The 15,375-nt window shown below is 46.1% G+C and overlaps 1 protein-coding gene across 1 annotated transcript in view; it reads right to left on the bottom strand.

The window, feature by feature from the left end:
* Positions 1–567: 567 nt before the first annotated feature.
* LOC111980759 (adhesion G protein-coupled receptor A3) overlaps positions 568–15,375 on the bottom strand; it is a 69,050-nt gene continuing 54,242 nt past the window's right edge. The window contains exons 5-20 of the mRNA XM_070435841.1: positions 14,957–15,028; positions 14,387–14,547; positions 12,526–12,739; positions 11,892–12,056; positions 9,429–9,630; positions 9,045–9,194; positions 7,379–7,540; positions 7,041–7,244; positions 6,377–6,582; positions 6,139–6,190; positions 5,666–5,824; positions 5,141–5,265; positions 4,648–4,771; positions 3,799–3,944; positions 3,343–3,438; positions 568–2,418 (exon numbers count right to left, since the gene is read on the bottom strand). Coding sequence (XP_070291942.1) covers positions 930–2,418; positions 3,343–3,438; positions 3,799–3,944; positions 4,648–4,771; positions 5,141–5,265; positions 5,666–5,824; positions 6,139–6,190; positions 6,377–6,582; positions 7,041–7,244; positions 7,379–7,540; positions 9,045–9,194; positions 9,429–9,630; positions 11,892–12,056; positions 12,526–12,739; positions 14,387–14,547; positions 14,957–15,028 — 3,727 coding nt within the window. The 3' untranslated portion in view covers positions 568–929. The remainder of the gene's footprint in view (positions 2,419–3,342; positions 3,439–3,798; positions 3,945–4,647; positions 4,772–5,140; positions 5,266–5,665; positions 5,825–6,138; positions 6,191–6,376; positions 6,583–7,040; positions 7,245–7,378; positions 7,541–9,044; positions 9,195–9,428; positions 9,631–11,891; positions 12,057–12,525; positions 12,740–14,386; positions 14,548–14,956; positions 15,029–15,375) is intronic.

Genomic DNA, 15,375 nt, shown 5'->3' on the forward strand with positions numbered 1-15,375 from the left:
ATCAATTGATGACAATAGGATTCACCTAACAGACTAAAGGATGGCAATCCGTCTCTCTCCAACACGTTGCGTTGCAAAGGTACTGCTCAGTTGTCGAATCATGCTCCTGTCCCTGCTGACTCTTTCCTAACAGGGATTTACAGCTGTGAATAGCGCTGATGGTCTGCTAGAGAGGAGAGGAAAGGTGTGAAGGTGAAGATGAACTGCATTAATGATCCCTTCCTCTCATTGCCGACAGTGACACGGACTCCGCCCTGAGAATCAGCTGTCAATTACCTCAGGCGTTACCAGTGGACCCCTGGAAKCTTCCGGGGCTGAAAAAAATATATTAATTAGATCCAGACTAAGACCTCAAACACAATTAAAGAATTGACTCTCCAGGTGAGTGTAAAAAGAAGAGGACACAGTTCACCAAATCCCCAATTACAAGCTTGTCAAGGTAGCTCCCGAGAGCGAGAGATCTTTTGAAAACCAAGATGCTTGGACTCACCTTTGTACTCCTCTCGAAATTTGTCGGAGTACAGGTTGGCCGAGAAAAAGGGAATAAGAAACTTTCAATTACGTGACTGGAATTAGAAACGTTTGGTTTATTASACTGAAACAAACTAGAAAATAAAAAAGAACCAGGCCAGTGGATACACACTAGGCAACGGCACAGAACATGCAGTTTCARGTCCAAAACTCATTTAATTAGGATTAAATGATATAAAAATAAAACATTTACAAAATGTCTACTACAGAGACAGACCAGTGGCATCCAAAACYCACACGTTCACAAACTCAAAATAGTGTTGACTATTTTGAAGATATATTTTTTTCAATGACAATTTTTTTGAAACATTGTACCATAAAAAACAAAGATAGAAACAAAAATTTCACAGTTGAAGGGAGAGCGCACGTGACATGCAGCCTTTGGTGCAGAAAACACACTACACAGTAGTTTCGTGTTTCCATAGTCCAGTTTTTATGTTGGCTGAGCACGAGCTCTCTGTGTTGATTATAGGCATGATCTGCCCATTGTTTTTGAGCGTGCCGTTTTGTGTAGCCAGGTTGAGCCCGTACGACTTGGGCTGGCCGTCCACCAGCTCTGTGTTATTGGGCTGCTTTATGCTACTACTGTCTTTACTCGTAACGGACGCAGAAGTCCCAGCCCCCTCACCTTCTCCTCCTTCTCCACCTGTTCCTACTGTTGATCCTACACTCCCACTTCCCACTACTCCGATAGCCCCGTTGCCTAGGGCGCTAGTGCTGCCCCCTCCCTTGTCGGTGTAGCGCGAGCGTCGGGGRAGGGACGTGCTGGCGTCGCTGCTGTCCTGTTGCGTCTGGCTCTGGTGGCGCTCCCTGTAGGCCATGTAGYCTGCCCGTCGGCTGCACCGCGCCTGCTGACTGTCGTGGTGTTCGTGGCGATGCCGCCTGTGGGGGCCGCTCTGCACGCTGCCGTCCACGCTGGTGGGCACGTCATAGGCGTACTCGCGCAGCACAGTGAGTCGGCTGGCCCGGTGGGCCCGCGCCCTGTTCTTGTGATGCCGGCTCGTGGGTCCGTTGGTGGCAGGATTGTTGTTGTTGGGSCGGAACTGCACCTCCACGGGCGCCACGTGCATTTTGATCTCATTGTCCACCGAGTGCTCCGTCAGGCTGTTGTCCAGCATGGCTGCCCCATTGGCGGGCAGGGCTAGTAGGGGCAAGGATTTGTTCAGCGCTGCCTCTGCATGCAGATTGGTCAGTTTACTTCCCTGGGTGGAGTTTCGCACACTGGGGCCACTCTTATTGGTGCAGGATGACTCTGCGCTGCTATGGGCACACTTGGCCGCATCATCGTTGCCCCTACCAACCGACCCAGCCGCGGACGCCGTGGATGCCCCCGGCAGWGGCAGCAGGGCGTCCTCCTGCGCCGAGTAGGCCCGTCTCTCGGGGCAACAGGCCTGGGCCCAGTGGCGCCTCATGTCCTGGCGGTTGACGCAGTGGTGTGCCATCAAAAAGCCACCRAGAGCCAGCGCCGCAACGCCAAACAGGCAGGAGAACACCAGGTCGGCCGGCCTCTCCTGGGACACGGCCATGGCGCCAAACACCCACAGCGACGCGTAGAGCCCCAGAGCAACCGCCGCGCCAAGGAGCTGCAGTGCGAACGTATGCTCGTTCTCCAGCGCTGACAGGGACACGGCATGGGGAGCCGACACCGTAGAGGACGAGGCGTCGTGGGACTGGAGGTGGAGGAGTGTGGCCGGTATGTCTCCGGCATCGCTGCCCGCTACCGCCAGCCGCTGTTGCTCCTCGGCGGGTTCCTTGAGTTCGTAGCGGCGCTCGGGGTGGCGGCGCAGCTGGAGGAGGATGCTAAGGAAGTACATGCAGTCCACGAAGACGATGAAGCCGACGGGGCCGTAGAAGGCCCCCAGGCTGGGCTCCCACGCCATCCAGCAACTGAGGAGAAGACAGAAGGGGAAGGCATCAGTACAAACATACAGTAAATATTTATGTAAATGTGGTACACACGCACAATATCATACAGACAAATGTATTGTGCAGATGTGTCGATATATCAGCTGCATTCAGTAAAAACATATGTTGGCAATGAAGCCATAAGACAAGTATGACATGACAAATCTTTGCCAGATGAGTCAAGTGTCACCCATTCAAGTGGTCCACAAACGTTTTTTAAATTATAACAACTTCAACATTGTTTTTGTGTTTGACTCAACCCGTAGCTCATTAAATCAAGTTAAAAAAACACACATGCACGCATTGAGTCTCTTTGAAAATGGGAAAAGCGGGAATAGAGTATCTGTTCTGGAATATTCCACGGGGCGGGTTCCATTCGTCTCAGTAGCTGCAAATTAATMAAACTCCAAAGACTTCAGACAGATACAGGTCCAGATTTCCAAATTACAACCCAAACAGCTGCCACCATAAAGTGAGAGAATGAAAGAGGGGGAGAAATGGAGAGGGAAAGAAAGAGCGAGAGAGAGAGACAGAAAGAGAGAAGCGAGAACACAAACAGAGAGAGAGGAAGAATGAGAAGAAAGAGAGACCGACAGACTTGGAAAATGGCAGCAGACGTGAGGTGCCGAGACACACACTATAAATAGCGCTCCCCAATCGGGCTCTCGGAACTTCACAGGGACTCAGAACTTTTCCTACCCCCACAAAATATTTCTTATTTACATAAAGCTACGCACACACGCATTCTGGCCAGTCGAAAACAAAAAGCGATTTCTCTTGGGTCTAGTTTTATATATACACAAAGCCTTCTGTCGATATAAAACATAACAATTTCCATAAACACACACTATAGTAGAWTAACTAATTGGTMTCCATACAATGTGACAGTAAACTGGCACTACTTACTATGGTGCGTTGGTCTGGCTACCGTAGTTCTTGATGTTGGCGGCTGCGGTTATGCCACAGACGATGATCGGTATCCCTCCGCCTATTAGGTAGAACCTGGTAGGAAAAGGTAGCGGAAAAAGAACGGAGTAGGACCTGCTTGGGATCAAATTGGTGGTGAGTTGGTTGCAGAGGTGGCATGTGTGCTTCAGGCCTCCGTACTGACACCATGTGGTGGGTGTTAAACCAACGACACAAACCAAACCCTCTCCCTCCACAAYTCACAGCTATATTTCTAGAAGATACATAATCTACACATAATAGTATTTGCAGCTCCTTGTAAAGGGAGAGAAACGCTAAATGTGATTGTACAGCATTTCAACTGATCCTCGTCCACACACTTAAACAGTTAGTCTGACTCGCTATTATGACCAAACCTTTTCATAACTGTGCATTGTGGGAACTGTAGTATTTTACCTCAGCATGGGTCGTGGAGGGGGCGGGGGCTCGTCCAGCTCTTCGTAGTGCTTGGCCTTGCGGGTKACTTGCTTGTAGATGTTGCGTGCAGTCACGCCCACCCACAGAGCTGTGGCCAGGGTCGAGTAGTGCAGAACTATGCCCACCTGAAAGAAAATCACCACCGAGCTCAGTCACGATCAAGATTCCACTTTAAACAAACAACTTCATTATGAAAATGTTCAATGCGCCAAACTGTATGAGTGTACCAAGTATCATGATTTTATGAAAAAGTTCAAGATTTGTTCACATATTGCCTGGACTATATAAAGGCTTTATAGAGGATTCACAAATTCTACATAAGCACTACATAGATGCTTCACTAATAATTTATGAGCAAAATACTACGCATTCTGAAAACTCACTTCATAAAATGTTATTGTACTAATTGTCAGTTTGTAAAGTTCCTTGACAAAGTAGAGCCCAGCTGTAGGATATCCTTTATTCTAGGTGGCAAACCGTTATTTTCCAAGATGTTCTCTACCAGCTGGGCTCTTTGTGTTAAGGACAATGAATGAATGAAAGAACCCAGCGCAAATGAGCAGGGGGTGCTACACTGCCTTCAGCTGATGTGGTCCCGTTTCTCCACCCTTCTCATGGATTTAATGGTGGAAACATCAAGTGTACACTCAGGAATCACACTATGTCGCCAAAAGCAATTTTGCCTCCTCCACAACATCTTGACATCCCCATATAATTGTGAGATGCTTTTGGCAAGGGAAGGCAGGTTGGCAGTCTGGCTGGCAGGTTGGTAGGCAGATAGGCTGGCACACCAGTGGGTTATGGTGGGGGGTAGGGAGGAATACTCACAGCTTGGCACACGCTGGCGTAACGCGTCTGGTTGATGCCACCCACGAAGACGCCGCAGGTGAGGAAGATGTGGAGGCAGAGGTTGACCAGCATGTGCCAGAACTTACGGCTGATCCGGACAGACCTGGACACGCAACCACACAGAATTGACACGGTGAGATTCAGCAAAAMAATATCAGGGAATAAAATATCACGTCTATTCGTATGTTTGATTCATTCAAAATCTGTTATGAGTTTGGAGTGGTGGAGATGTGCTCGTGGAGTGGTGAACATATTAGTGGAGACTGGACAGTATTGGTCCCCAAACTTCCTTGCATTGTCACCCACCCAATAGGAAACAGTCTGGCCTCGAATCTTGTGCTGCGACCCGAAAGCGAGTCACAGTCCATCATTTGGTAATATTAGATACCGTACTACTAGTGAGATGTGTACTTGGTATCTTATGCACTAGGTATACACTGTATTAGATTCTAGTAGCAGGTAGAGCTGTTACCTGTGGTGGTAGATGTAGCTGATGATGATGGCCAGCAGACAGAGCAGGAGGACGATAGCTGTGGCGTAGAGGACTGGGTGGAGAGGCTCAATGCTGGGAGAGAAATACTCCACCCCAGTAAGATCCTGTGGGATACACACATCAAAATGTTAGAACGTCATCACTTTAGACAATGTGTCATACAATAACAAATAAACCATGAAGAAAAGGTATGAGCCAATTTCGTCAACTCAGGAGATTGTCACGTGCTTGGGCCAAAACTAAACAGGTCGTGTTTATAGAACGTGTGAACCGAAAAGAGATGTTGAGCTCGTCTTGAAAAGGCTAATGTCTCAAAAGGAAGTAAAGGTTGTCACGATATCAGTATCCTAAATACTCAGAAGCATCATGGCAAGAAAACAAAAGAAGAAGCGTATTGCATTTACTGAGGAAAACAGCCCTAATGTTGGAAACAGCCTTATGCTGTCTCCCGGAGTCACATTTGTTCATTGAGTTTAAAAGGCCATTAAACCCCTGGCCACCCACCATGAGCACGGCGTAGTTGCTGAGCGAGTCACAGGAGAGCGTGGTAAAGTTGTCATGGTGCCGCAGGACACGGCAGCCCTCGCTCTGCCAGCCACCCTGCCCGCCCAGCAGGCTGAAGTTCCAGCAGGCGGGCACGGCGTCCGATCTACTGGCTTCTCTCTCTACTAACTGCTTCCGCAGTTCTGTGTGCAGAGCATATGGTACCTGCGCGAAGCTGCGTCAGATCTGCTGATTCCGCAGCTGGAAAACCCTCTGACCAAATCAAGAGGCAGGAAGAAGAAAAGAAGCCGCGCTAAAACGCGACACGAAGCAGAAGAGTGAGACGAGATAGAGAGAGAGAGAGAGAGGAGAGAGAGAGAGAGAAGTGTTAGTCTTCAACATATTCCTGGTGCTTTTATTTATTGGTCCTTTTTTTAACTACCTTTTCTAAAATCCAATGTAAGACAAAAGGGTGCTAGATCAAATCCCTGAGCTGACAAGGTCAAAAATATTTTCGTTCTGCCCCTGAACAAGGCAGTTAACCCACTGTTCCAAGGCCGTCATGGTAAATAAGAATTAGTTCTTAACTGACTTGCCTAGTATTACAGATGGATCCCGAAATCAAAAGTCTTCGCCCAAACCACAAAATTCACTCTTAAAATAAGTCACAACAATATTTTGAACAAAATCACCATCTAATACTTTAGTGGTACAGTGGGGTCCATGTCGGACTCACCAATCTTGGCCAGGAGAACGGGGGTGGCCACGTTCCTCCTCTTCCCCCCGTCAGCCAGCAGGGTGGAGTTGCCCGTGGAGGGGAAGAGCTTGCCGTTGCGGAAGGCCAGCAGGTGAAGCTTGTAGACGTTGTCGTCAGCCTGGCCCAGGTACTGAGAGAACAGAGATGGGGGGAGCTGCAGGGACGCCTCCACTATGGTGTTCTAGGGAGAGAAAAGGAGAGGATTTATTATTTAATTTATCTTTTATTTAGTCCCGTAGAGATAAAAAAAAAAGTATGATTGAGTGTACAGCATAATGTGGGATTCTGGTTAACGTTTTAGTCTACAGTTCATTGTTTAATTGGCATTTACTTAGAAAAGACATGGTTATATGGTAAGCTGTTCTTAGGTTTATGCTATGGGTGAACCTCAAGACAACACACCTCATTTTGATAAAACATTTCAAGGGGCAATGATGGCGATATGTTAAATGAATGATGCATCATTTTCAGTCTATATATTGTTAAGGCTAAAGGGACCTGTTTCGATGACTGCTGCTGCTTGCTCTTTGCAGTCCAGGCTACTTTATAAGCACTTTCTGACAAGTGCTGATTGTAAAAAGTATTTTTTCCTACACATTGGATTGATTGCGTCTCTTACGGTCATTCCTGGGTACTGACCTTAAGAGAGAGGCTGGACAYGGTGCTGGTGACGTTACACTTGAAGCTGAGCTGGCGGTCAGGGTTGCCGTCCAGGTCGATGCGTGGGCCCAGGTCTCGGAGAGCGATGCGTTCAGGCATCAGCTTCTGGAACAGTGTGCAGGTCATGCCATTGAAGCTGCTCGCCTTGATGGCGTGGGCCTCCAGGGCGATGTTATGGGAATTCTGGGAACAAACGGTAGGAATAAGAGAAAAGTATAAACACACATACAAAACGCCATCTCCCAATGACAATGCATTTACACCCCYATGCCATTTAGGATTTGGTAATGGGATCTCATGATCTGGCGCGATCTTACGGTGGAGTAGGCCTGGGTTCCGCTGGCTAGCTGGTGTACAGAGATCCTCTGGAGACACTCCACGATGCGGGAGCAGGCCCTGGCCTCGCGCTGAGCCAGCCGCAGCACCCGCTCATCAGCGTGCATCAGATTACTGGAGATGTCCACCATCACGTCCCCCAACTGAGACAGACAGAACAGGGTTAACACACACACACACACAAAGAAACCACAGAACTTCACACAGTTACCTGCAAATACACACAGGGCCAGGCAGAGGCACACGCATACACAGGCCTTATCAATCGAAACAATAGAGTGCTTTGTTTTTTTATCCAACACTCAATGTAGTCTTTATTATCATCGCCCTGGAAATAGCTGAATTCGGCGCTGACGGAGGGCACAGGGCACTAGACCAGGGCTGCGTTCCAAACACTTAAAAGACGCACCCTATCCCCTCAGCCCTCAAATTAAGTGGACACTTCCGATGACGTGTCATGACGTCTGACGAGTAAACACTTGCAGGGCGGAATGTTTTTTAAATGGACAGCCCTTGCCCGGAAATTCGTCACTCGTTCATCCCGCGATGATTGTGTTTRCAGTCACCGGTAGCTTGRGGGTGCTTTATATGCGCTACAMTCAATTATGATTGCATGTCTACTTATATTAACTATATCATTATTAATATARGCCTACTGTATGATAGCTAGCAAATTAATTACCTAACCAACGTTAGCCTGCCTAGCTACTTCTGAAGAAGGAAAATGTTTTACTCCTACAATTTCTAAAAGCTAACCAAACAAAAACATCATTACTTTTATGAGATGTGTTTGTGCATTAGTAGCACAATTTCTAACTTATTTAGATTTGTTTTTACTTACACTTGTATGTTGACAGCTCCATATTGACGTTTTAAGTTTTGCCGATACTTTTCTTAGCGGATGTACAATCATCGCACATTGAATTATGGCGCGTTTTAGGCCCCAAAGTCAACATAATTGTACACTCGTAAACTCCATTAAAAATTAGGGCTGAGGGGCTTACGTTGCAAACTTCCCTTGCTTGGCGAATCATTTGGACCGACGACAAAGGCTGCGGGGATTCCCCCAAGAGCTTAAGGCGAGGGTAAGTGGACGATGGTGTGTCTTTTACGAGCTTGAAACGCAGCCCAGGTGCGACATTCAAAGCCTTCCCCAATGAGCGCAAACTGCCAGGTGTGAAACCCAACAGACAGAGAAACCTGACCCGGCCTTGCTTTGRAATCCCCCACAGCTCGACAGGAAAAATACCTTTTTCCAGATCCTAGCTTATTCGCTTTCATTCRGATTCCTCTGCGGATTTAAACAGGACAGGGTTGCCCCTGTATCAACTATGAGGAGCAGAATAACATAAAGGGCCCAAGTATCAGCAGTAAGCTGGAGATGCATACACTGCGTGGCGTGTTCGCACCTCTCTCACTTGCACACACAGTAAACACACACTTAAAAAATACTATTACCTAGCTCTACTTATAACATTTATTTTGGGTCTGACCCCATTTCCTCTCATTACACTTATGCCTGAGGCCGTGCATGTTACTGTCCTCTCCGAGTGTGTGTGTGTGTGTGTGTCTGCTTCTTTATATGAACATCTTATTCATCCATAAAGGAGGTACAAGGTGGGACTGGGAGACTGAAGCGGGACTCACCTCCTTGTATTTCTCGGCAAACTTGCCAAACTTCTCGATCATCTCGGCCACGAAGATGACGTCCATCTTGTCTGAGAAGTTGGCGGCCTCGAATGTGTAGACGAGCAGCTGGCGGGCCGTGATCACCGCGTTGGTCATGTTCAGAGGCATCTGGAACACAGAGAGACGGAGAGGTTTAGAAGGACTGTACACAAGGGTGAACGCTTCAAAAAACAACACTTGAGTGTAGGAAGACAAAAAGAATGACAACGCCGYCAAAAGAAAGAAAGAGAAAAATAACAAATCAAGAGGGAAGACTAGGCGGGAGATATACAATAAGTTGAAGAAAGAAAAGACAAACAAAGAGAGCAAATCAAACATGGTCAGACAGAGTGTCATGGTCACCTGGTTGATGATGTAGAGGAAGCGAGTCACGTCTTTCTGGTACTGGCAGCGGAAGTAGTTGTCCTCYGCCCACAGGCCCCCACGGTCACAACGCCGCCACGCAAGCCGCTCCTCACCCACCGAGCCAGAGTAGATTCCCGTGCCCGACGCCAGCTTGTTGCAGGGCAGGTAGGCTGTGATGCTTGCTAGGGTACGAGGCCATCTGGGAGGTGGGGGGGATCGAGAGAGAAAAAAAAGAGAAAGAGAGGGGAGCGAATAATACAATAGATAGAAAGAGAGGGACAGAGAGAGACACAGTATATAGATAGAAAGAGAGGGACAGAGAGAGACACAGTATATAGATAGAAAGAGAGGGACAGAGAGACACAGTATATAGACAGAAAGAGAGGGACAGAGAGAGACACAGTATATAGATAGAAAGAGAGGGACAGAGAGAGACATAGTATATAGATAGAAAGAGAGGGACAGAGAGAGAGACACAGTATATAGATAGAAAGAGAGGGACAGAGAGAGACACAGTATATAGATAGAAAGAGAGGTACAGAGAGACACAGTATATAGATAGAAAGAGAGGTAACGAGAACGCACGCAGTATACTAATACGAAAGAGAGGTAAGAGATGAAATATATAGATAGAAAGAGAGGTAGGAGAGACATATGTATTATACGTTAGATAGAAGAGGAGAGGACTGAGAAAGACACCAGTATTAGATAGAAAAGGGTACGAAGCATATATAAGATAGAAAGAAGGGAGAGAAGACATTAGAGAATAGAAGAGACCAGACACATGGTATATAGACAGAAAGAGAGGGACAGAGAGATGAGTCATAGTGTATAGGATAGGAAGATAGAGAGGTTACAGGAGGAGAGAGACATAGTATATAGATGATTAAGAGAGGACAGAGAGAGACACAGTATATGATAGAAAGAGAGGGACAGAGAGAGATCACAGTGATATCATGAAGAGAGGTACAGAGAGAGGACATGAATACTGAGAAGAAGAGGACATGTCAATGTATATAGAGATTGATAAGTAGAGGGGATCAGGAGAAACATCATTAGTATATTAGCACAGTAATAGATAAGAGAGGGACAGAGAAAGATCACATATATAGTATAGAAAGAGGCGAGATGAGACATCAGTATACTAGATAGAAAGAGAGGTGACACGAGAGAGACAAAAGTATACTAGAAGAAAGAGAGGGACAGAGAGAGAACACACGTATATAGATAGAGAAGAGAGGGAACAGAGGAGAGACATAGTATATAGATAGAAAAGTAGGAGGGACAGAGAGAGAGTACACGTATATATGATAGAAAGAGAGGGACAGGAGAGAGACACCAGTATATATAGATAGAGAAGCAGAGGTACATGAGAGCGCAGATAGTATAGTGATACGGATAAGAGATGTACGGACTGAGAGAAAGACACAGTATATATAGGATAGAAAGAGAGGTATCATGAGAAGATAGCACGTAGTGAGTAGGAGAGATATAGAGTAAAGAAGCCAGAGGTTCCAGAGAGAGAGACTAAAGAGGTTTGAATTGTAATTTAAGCGTGATATGGATTAATAAGATGAGAGTGGTGACAGAGAAAGAAAGATCTACATAGTATATGAGATAGAAAGAGAGGGACAGGGAAAGACGACACAGTATAACGATAGAAACGAGAGGGACAGAGAGAGAGCACAGCGATATAGATAGAAATAGGAGAAGGTACGAGAGGAGAAGACAATAGTTATAGATCGAAAGAGAGGTACAGAGAGAAGACACAAGTTATAGAGTACTTGAGAAATGAGAGGACATGAGCGAGACATGTAATAATAGAGTAGAAGAGAGAGAGAAACAGAGTGACAGTGAGTGACGTCTTAAAAGGGTGGGTTTGCCACAATGTGGTGGCATGATTCACATGATGTGTTCCAGGAACATGTGATTACTTATCCGCAACAGCGGTTTACTGAGCTCAACATCATCATTGAAAACTGTGGAGAGCTTTAGTTCCTTCCCAGTACTACTAATTCACTCAATGGATGAAATGCTTTTGACAGTCACTCAACTGGTTCGTATTCATTAGTGCACACCGTGGCAAAACATACCAAAACAGTGGACAAACTAAACTATTGGAAGTTCAGGTTAGTAAGGTTGGTGCCTAATGAATACGACCCAGATTTTGCAACTAKCAACAAGTCTAATATTCAGCCACTAGGTGGTGCCACAGAGCTGAGTTTGTTCCAAAAATAACTGTCTGGTACTTGTTTACCTCAACAAGCCCATTAAAATGAAACAAGTACCTGATTAAATAAGACAATAGATATATATTAATGCAATAGATGAATATATTAGATTCGTAAAATAGATTAATACAACTACAAACATTTAGCAGAAACATTTCACAGGCAGATTACCGACAAATAATAAGCGAGTCCAGCGTAACATGTGACAGTTAAAGTAGCATCCCCTCACCTGAAGTCTCCCTTGTTGTTGGACACTCTGTCGGGTGGGCATTCCTTTACGGAGCTCTCCAGGACCACAATCTTGACGGTACGGGTGGTGTTCCCTCGGCTGGTCCTCACACGACACTCCCAGTTCCCCGTTGAAGCGGGCTGGATGTTGGAGATGGTCAACGCACTGAGTAAAGAACAGAGGGGAACAAGTAAATCAAATATTACTGCCAAAGACGGAGAGAGAGAGTAGACCGTTTTTAACCATGAATGCCGAGAGGCACCATTTGCATCAGATGTTTAAAAGCACAATCTGCCATTTTCATTTCCAGTCCAAAAGTGATACCCCAGCTGTCTCTTGCGGCCTACTGCTTAGCTGATTTAAAGAGGGTTAGGTCACTTGTGCTTTGTGGAAACAATCAATCAAATCCTATTTACATAGCCCTTTTTACAATAACATTTGTCATCAAGTGCTTGACAGTTACCTTGCCTTAACCTCCAAGCAGCAGCAGTGGTGAGGAAAAACTCCCTGGAGGAAGAAACCTTGGGAGGAAGAAACCTTGGGAGGAACCACTATACTCATCTAAGGGTGCCGTTCTCATTACCACTGTCTTCTATCTATCCACCCACCCGCCCACCAGTACCGTCCCCCTTACCTGGCGATGAGGGAGCAGTTCTGTACCATGCTCTGCTCGATGAAGATGCCCTGTGCTGCATTGGGCTCCACCATGCGGCCGTCCTGGTACCACAGCACCTGCATGTCCTCCGCCACGAACGAGGCCTGGCACTGGAAGGGCAGGCTGTCGCCCTGGAACACGACTTGATGCTGGGACGGAGTCAGCTGGAAGGAAGGCAGTTCCAGGGGTGCATCTGGGGGGTAGGGGAGTATGGGGGTTACATTTTAGTGTATTTGTCAAGACCTTTTTCAATGTGTGTGTGAGTGTGTCTCTCTCTCTCTAGACTGCATGTCTGGGTAGGATTGGGTTAATTCAAGTTATTTGTTCACAACTTAATTCTTCTCCTCAGGGGTGAAGCCAGGTGTGAAGCCAGGGGCGAAGTGAAGCCCATCTGTAAATAGCACACCCAACTACCTCATCCCCATGTTGTTTTTTGTTTTTTGCTCTTTTGCACCCCAGTATCTCTACTTGCACATCCTCTGCACATCTATCACTCCGGTGTTAATGTTAAATTGTAATTATTTATTGCCTTACCTCCCTAATCTTATTACATTTGCACACACTGTACATATACTTTTTCTATTGTGTTATTGACTGTACGTTTGTTTATCCCATGTGTAACTCTGTGTTGTTGTTTTTGTCGCACTGCTTTGCTTTATAATCTTGGCCAGGTCGCAGTTGTAAATGAGAACGTGTTCTCAACTGGCCTCCCTGGTTAAATAAATGTGAAATAAAAAAATAAAAATAAAAAGGGGATCTCTTCAATAGTCAAACGTTGGTACCTATTTGTCACTCGGTCATGTGTCTCCACTTGTGAAAGCCGTGCCACGTATTTCCTAACCCGTGCAGTGAAGAGTGCCAAACTGATAAGACAGGGCAAGCACAAACAAAACACTGCAATGCTCCGTACTGCTGGCCCTTCCCTTATCGCCTGTGCCATTGGACAACTCCCATTCCCAAAAACACCAGCAACTAAAGGACTATGCCCTCTATGCTGCACACAGTATCAAGRCATCTCTGAACTGAACACAAAATAACTGCACTATACGGCATTTGTTCTCTGTTCCTCTCTCTGCATTTTGATATACACTGTACATCCACTGTATATCAACTGTACATTTGTATATACACTGTTCATTCTCCCGAGTGGCACAGTGGTCTAAGACACTGCATCTCAGTGCAAGAGGCGTCACTGCAGTACCAGGCTGCATCACATCCGGCCGTGATGGGGAGTCCCAGCACAATTGGTAGGCCGTCATTGTAAATAAGAATTTGATCTTGCCTAGTTAAATAAAGGTTAAATAAAATTTAAAAAATTATCTTATAGCTCTATACTCACTCTACCTAGTTGTATATAATGTATGTAAACTCCGTTGTCTGTATTCTGTCTCTAAATGTAGTCGATCACTAGCAGCATATATCACCAAGTACAACTCTGAGGATGTGTAAAGGTAGCTACTTGGRGAATAAAGGTGATTCCGAACTCAAAATAGAGTGCAGAGCCAAATGCTAGAGGTTGTACGTCCATCTATTCTGTGTATCTGTCTTGGACGACAGCGTGCTAACGACTGACGGCATGTAAAAGTGTGTTCATGTGAGGTCGAAGTGAGGAGATCAGATGTGTGGGCGTGGTTGTGCGTGACTGTGCTAGAGTTTGAAGATGTGTGTGTACACATCAAAAGGTAGTCTCTTACTAGGAGCTCTGGTTTGAACAAGGTGATGTAAAGTGTAGGGGGTAACAGGTGTGTGTTCTCACGAAACTTTGTATGTACGTGGAGCTTAAGGGCTTTAAGGTGATGAGTAGTTGTAGGACCAGGTGTGTGTGTGTGTATGCCCTTACCACAGGTGAACAGCTCAGGCTTGGTGGAGGTGATGAGCTGGCCCTGCAGGGAGCGGGGGTAGGAGCAGCTGGTGTCCTTCACCCCCACGTTGTTGTCTTTGATCCAGTGCAGCAGCCACAGCAGGTTGCAGTCGCACAGCAGGTACGACGTCTGGAACTCCCTGAGGTAACGTGGGGACAGACAGAGTTAAAAAAGGAGTATTACTTTCAGCTTCATTTCCAGTCAAAAGTGATAGTCCCCTGTTCGATCCCCCATTCCATATCCTACTTAATATGCAGTATCCCTCTTATCTCCTTTTTATTGCCTCTCTGCAATTGTTTGTAAACTGAGGGTTAGGCCCTTGGTGGATGGAACCATTTGAATCTTTGTTTTGCTTCTTGGCTGAACGTGTTTGCATTACCTTGAGTTGTGAACCAGGAAATAAAAGTTACAGACTGCACCTATTGGTGCATTTCTACAACAGGGTATTGTACTACACTCTTTAAAGTAGCCCGAATAGAAAACCCACTACACTGCCACAGAGTGTCATGGAATAGCGTTGCAGTGCATCAACTCTAAAGCATACTTACAAAGTCTTCAATGACACCAAGCTGTCAAACGTCCCTTGGGCCAGCGATGAAAACATGTTTCCTGAAAGGTTTCTGAAAGGACAAGATGAAGGCTATCAATCATCTATAACAAATCAAATCAAGTATACCAATCTGTCACATCACACAATCAGGGGCCAAACACAACCTGTCATTGGCAACTCCACTGAGATGTCCAGGAATATCTTAATCCTCACCTTTGCATCGTAGGGAAAAGGACATGGAATAATGTGTTGCAGCTGTGGCACTGAGACGTGGGGGAACCATGGGTATTATGCTAATATCACAGCACCTGGCTGCCACCATTTTCTGAGCAGGGCAATTACTATTAGGGCGTTGGAGCCAGATATGTCACTTTCACATGAATGTCCTTATCAATGACTTATTTTTAGGATGGATAG

This window comes from Salvelinus sp. IW2-2015, linkage group LG3 (genome assembly GCF_002910315.2).
Source record: "Salvelinus sp. IW2-2015 linkage group LG3, ASM291031v2, whole genome shotgun sequence".
NCBI lineage: Eukaryota > Metazoa > Chordata > Actinopteri > Salmoniformes > Salmonidae > Salvelinus > Salvelinus sp. IW2-2015.